Source organism: Apaloderma vittatum, unplaced genomic scaffold, assembly GCF_000703405.1.
Source record: "Apaloderma vittatum isolate BGI_N311 unplaced genomic scaffold, ASM70340v1 scaffold3861, whole genome shotgun sequence".
In the NCBI taxonomy this organism is placed as follows: domain Eukaryota; kingdom Metazoa; phylum Chordata; class Aves; order Trogoniformes; family Trogonidae; genus Apaloderma; species Apaloderma vittatum.
Genome location: NW_009700668.1, coordinates 14,124 through 19,613, shown reverse-complemented (window position 1 = coordinate 19,613; position 5,490 = coordinate 14,124). Strand labels below are relative to the sequence as shown.

The window sequence follows — 5,490 nt, the reverse complement described above, 5'->3', positions numbered from 1 at the left end:
TCCCTCAGTCTAAACCACTTCCAAGCAAAGGTCCCAGTAAATCCACAAGCCCCAGACGCTTCAGGAGCATTGCAATTTGGTTGTCCTTCACTTACTCATTAAATATCCATTTAAATCATGCAGCTGTTTCCAGAAGACATGATATTTAGCACATTACAGAGCAAGTATTTCATGTATGCACTGAATATAACAGAAGATGTTTTGGTCACGCTCCACTAAAAGAAAAAAACCAAATCAAAACAAAACCAATAAACCCAAAAGACAAAAAAACTCCCTCCGGACCTTTAATTACATTAAACTCATTTAATTCCCCATCTATTTAACTCCACAGTTAAGCCATGGTTACTGACCATTTGGATATTCTTCATCTTCAACATACATAAGGAGATGGAACTACAGATTTTTTCACTGCAGTATCAGAGTTTCTGCATCTACAAGCAAATTCATGGAGAGCTATTACAGCCCACTGAACGTGAACTTACTCTGCAGCTCTACGGTGACCTGATCATGACACCAAGTCTCCATTTTCTGAAGTCTTACGCAAAAGATATCTGGGTGTACTTGACAAAAATTTGTATTTAATATGCACTAAATCAAAGCTACTCTTTATTTAGTATTTAGAGCACACCATGCCAGAAGATAAACTTAGCTGTGAGGTCCACCTCCAGTTTGCTGAGGCTCAGGCAAAGAACAGCACTCAGCAGATAGGGCTAGCAAGAGTTTTCCAGAAGCTCCCAGCAGCAAGAGTGTACAGTATGCAGAAGCTAACAGAAAGGAAAAGGAGACTGTCACCAGGAAGTGATGGGTAATAACAGGGATCAGCAGAAACACTTTTAGCCCAAAGGAAAACTCTAGAAAGCATTTACATTTCTGTACTCACAGTTTCAACATTAAGCCAGTAAGAATAGCCTTGCCTACAAAGTTCAGCTAAGAAAAAAAAAAAAGCAGTTCAAATTCTCTGCCGATTCAAAAGACTATGAGATTGTGGAATACAATACCGTAACAGTAAATATATTTTGACTGAAAAGACTTCAACAGCAAAAAAACCCAAGCAAACCAAAAGCGCACTGCAGAATCAACTGAGTCTTGTGACAAAAAGGACAGACTGATAGTTTTTTTTTGTCATACGGGGCAAAAATAAATAGCCACGCAGTATTGATATTACATCTGGGCCTTTTGTTGAGAGAGATTCTTCAGTGCAATACCAAGATTCATTTCTAAAGAGAAAAGACACTTTGAACTACCTATCATCAGGTCTAAACAACTCTTGATACTATAGTCAAAAGGATGACAGACTCTTAAGCAAGAAATTAATAACTAGACATATGCTACAGCCCTTTACTCCTATTGTGAACAGCTGGCAAGGCCTCTGATGACAAAGAAGTTACAAATAATATTGTCTGTTGGATATAGTAAGCATTTTACAAAATTAAGAGGTGCAAATGACAAACACTTCTAATCTGTATCTACCTAGAACCTGAGCAAAATATTTTGGTGGACACCACTAAAGATTCACACTGCTCCAGAGCTGTCAAATACAGTGCATGACAGCCTGGCTTTAAAACCACAACTCATCTCACCCATCCCACCACCTGCTTAGGAGCCATTTTCCCTCCCATCATTGTTCATAAAGAGATTTCCTATATTCTTCTGCCACCTGTAGTCGTCTACATTTTCACAGTCCTTCACAGGCTATTGAGAGCGCTCTTTGATAACCAGTTCACTTGGTGTGAGAAATCAAATCTCAATAACCATAGACACCACAGCATTACTAGATCAGCATATGGCACGGAATGCTTAAACCAGAGGCCATTTTTAGGACTCGCATACTAAATATAAGCAAATCTAATACTTACCAATCTAACTATCTATTAGAAGGTCTCATCACCAGACTAAACACTGTGAATACTTCACATGGGAGATGATAGTCTCACTATACGTAAACTGCTACAGCAAACAAAGCTCAAAGTAACCTCTCCTTTGACTCAAAAGCTATGCCTGGATTTTATTTCAGTTAACATATAAACAATTCCCTGGACTGAAGTGACCATCTATCTTAAACCAGAAATAACAACAGATGTCTTTGCCTAGGTCTGCAGAATCCTTCTGGTCACTGCATCTACCTTAGCAAATTCCTGAGAAGAAAAGACTGTGACTACAAAATGTAATGCAGTAGCACTAGCAGGGACAGTTTCAGACATTCCACAGCCCCATGACAAGGAAAGAAAAATGCAGAGTGAAGAAACTTTCACTAAACCTATGACCAAAATGCAGCAGTATTAAGAACTAAAACTGCATCTAGTATTACACTTGAAAACTGGCCTCTAGAGGAACAAGGCACATGGTTCCTGAATAACAGCTGAATGCTATTCCACCATCATGATATGATTCGTATTTAGACCAACACCAATCACACTGGGCGCAGCAAACTTCTGCAGGGCAGAGCAGTGTCTCGTTTTGTGACTTGCTGGCAAGAACTCGGTTCTATTTCATTCCAGTTCTTCACATTCCTGCTCCCCTACAATGACACATTTTGCTTGCAAAACATGACTGTGAGGTCTTTAGCAGATCTGGACCTGCACCAAGCAGATGCAGTACTTTGACCTCATGCATCTTCCAGCAACAGCTGGACAGCTGCTGCCAGCCTGCCTACACAGGTTCTTCTCTGATGCAGGTACAGGTAGAATCCTTCTGGCAGCTCCTTCTACCCAACTGTGAAAGAAAAGAACAGCTCCATTTTTCTCGGTCCCTGACATCACATCAAGAACCAACTCAAACTGAAACAAGCTAAACTTACTATTAATGAAAGAAGCACCTGTACACAGCAGGAACACATGATAAGTAAGGTTGCAGACACAACTAGGCACACTGCAGAACTGACTTGCAACACCCTCATAAATGCACACTTGTTGAGTATGGACAAAGACTAAACAGAAACCAGAAAGTTCTAACTTGAGACTTGAATCAATTCTGAACACGGAAACATTTAAATGTTAAAACCAAAGATCTATGCCACTTTAAAAATGCTCTCAGAAGACCTATTACTTAAAATTAAAGTCTCCAAAAAAACCTTCAAACAGCCCAACATCCCAAGTAACACCAGCAAGTTAGTTGTCTGATGAAAAAGTGAACTTCCACTTGCTCGAATGTAAGTGCTATACAATCACGTATTGAATGCTTTGCACAATTCCTGACACAATGTGCTTTGACTCAGTAAATACCTGTGGCATTTGCTGTCCGCCCAAAGGAATGGAGCTTGGCGGTGTAGCAGACACAGCGGTGGTAGGCGGGAACCGTGGTCTTATTTGCATCCCACCTCGGGCCATAGGTGCGGTGATCATCTTTGAGGACAGAGGGACAACAGACAAAAGTAATCGCAAAACAAGAAATGCAGTGCACTGGCAGGATGAGAAGCACATGCAACCTCCAGGAATTAAGGGGAGGGAGAGCATGAAGGGAAGGTTAGTGAGCTTTTTTCTAAAGGTTAATCTAACATGCTAACTTCTAAATCAAATGCCTTTTTAAATCCTTTCTATCAATTTTCGAAAAGCATCTAATGAATTGCAGGTATGTTGAAAGAGCTGATAGGTACATTCAGATTCACGGGTCAAGGGTTGGCTACGCTATCATTTGCACACAGGGCTTTTCGCAAATTTTGCCTGACGTCTTGAATTTCTAGAATTCTTGGGAATAAGAAGCTGTACAATGCCATAGGTTTCTGATGTGCTTTCTTCCACCGTGGACTCAAAGGATTTAGGAGTGCCATCCTTCATTACTGAAGAAACTGGCAGACAGTTCAACAGCAACTGTCAGTATGAATGCTTCACAGTGAGAAAATCTCAGACCAACCTACCCTATGAGAGTGTAACAATGCCAAAGACAAGAAAAAGCACTTCTGGGTTTGAAAAAACTATTCCCTTCCTTTTATAACCCAGAATGTGTGAAATAAATCCTTGTAATTTCCATCAGTTTGACAAATATCCATTCCTTCAGTAATAAACTGTGCTAAAATACTCTGTTATGAGTCCATAATCTGCCTCGAGCTTATTCATGCACTATTTGATTCTCCAGATATACAGACTGAGCACACCCTAAAGTACAATGATTCAGGACAAATGAAGGTTAGTGTCAGAATGGATTTGTATTTTAAAACAGTACTAGGCGTATGCTACTTTGCAACGTCTAGTAGTATCTTTCAGAACCATCATCCTGCATGAGCCACACGGATTTAATCATATATATCTGTATAGCTCTCCGTTACTTATCAAATTTTACGTATTACACCACATATGCTGAGAATTTACAGCAAATGCAGCATATTTTTGAGGTAGTATTTGGAAAAATTTGGCAGATTCACTCATCGGTAAAAAACTCTTCCGTTTGGTATTTCAAAGATCTATGGTAAAATTCTCTGGGCTCCTTTTTTTTTTTCCAGCATACATATTACCGAAGAACCTATACAGTCTCTAGCTATGAATTAATGAAGTCTCCTTTCAGTAAATGATTTGGGGCATTCTTGTTTAGTGTTTTATGTAAATGGACTGAAGCAGCCAGCAATATGTCTCCAGAGAGTCAGAGAATGCATGTGCTTACAACTGTTAAAAATAAATAAAATTAAATACAACATAGCAAGACTGAAAACGGAAAGCAATAACTGATAAAGAAAACAGTATCAAATTCAGCACAGCTGTTAGTTCACAACACCAGGGCAATGCAGTCCCTTTCCATCCAGGCAAAGTGGGATGGTCAGAGACAGGATTTCAAAAGGCAAACAAATGAGAGCACTTCAGACATCACACACACATGCACAGGTACACACACAGCATGCAACAGCCACCAGAAGCAAACACAACAACCCAGCCCTGGAACAAAGCACAGGTGGATGCTATGAAGTGCAGTGAAGAACTACAGTATCAACATGAGAGCTGGTGAAGCAACACAACCCTAGCAACAACAAAAACAGAAAATAAAAAAAAAAATAAAAAAAAAAGAAATTGCTGGGGGGAAAAAAAACCCCAAACATATCCTCCCAGGCACAATCACCCCATCTTAGACCCTTGTGACTGCACACGGATCTCTGGAGGGTACGAAATCCCAGGGATGTTATGGTGACCCACACGTCCCATCGTGGTCCTGTTTCTCATGCCGTACCACCAAAGTGTGAAGATTTAGAATACTTCCTCCAAGGTCAAGGAAATTAAAAATATATTCACAGTTCAAGTGTCTGGCAAACCACTGAATACCAGCACGACAAATTCCAATTCAAAGGCTTTCAGCCATTTGTTTTATTGCAGTTGGTAAAATATGTACAAACATGCACATATTTCTGGTTTTGATATCTTGTACTTTTCGGTGTTTTGAAAAGTGTGGTTGGAAAGGAAGCATGTATATAAAATGACACCAGTTCTGCCCTCTTAACAAAAGTAATCTATTTTTCCCATTCTCCAGCTGATTTACATTTATGAAACCTGTGACCCTTTGACAAAGGAG

The 5,490-nt window shown here is 39.8% G+C and overlaps 1 protein-coding gene across 1 annotated transcript in view; it reads right to left on the bottom strand.

Annotated features, from left to right (window-relative positions):
* Positions 1–5,490, bottom strand: part of MED15 (mediator complex subunit 15) — a 20,278-nt gene that overhangs the window by 5,526 nt on the left and 9,262 nt on the right. The window contains exon 8 of the mRNA XM_009878815.1: positions 3,222–3,341. Within this exon, the coding sequence (XP_009877117.1) occupies positions 3,222–3,341 (120 nt within the window). The remainder of the gene's footprint in view (positions 1–3,221; positions 3,342–5,490) is intronic.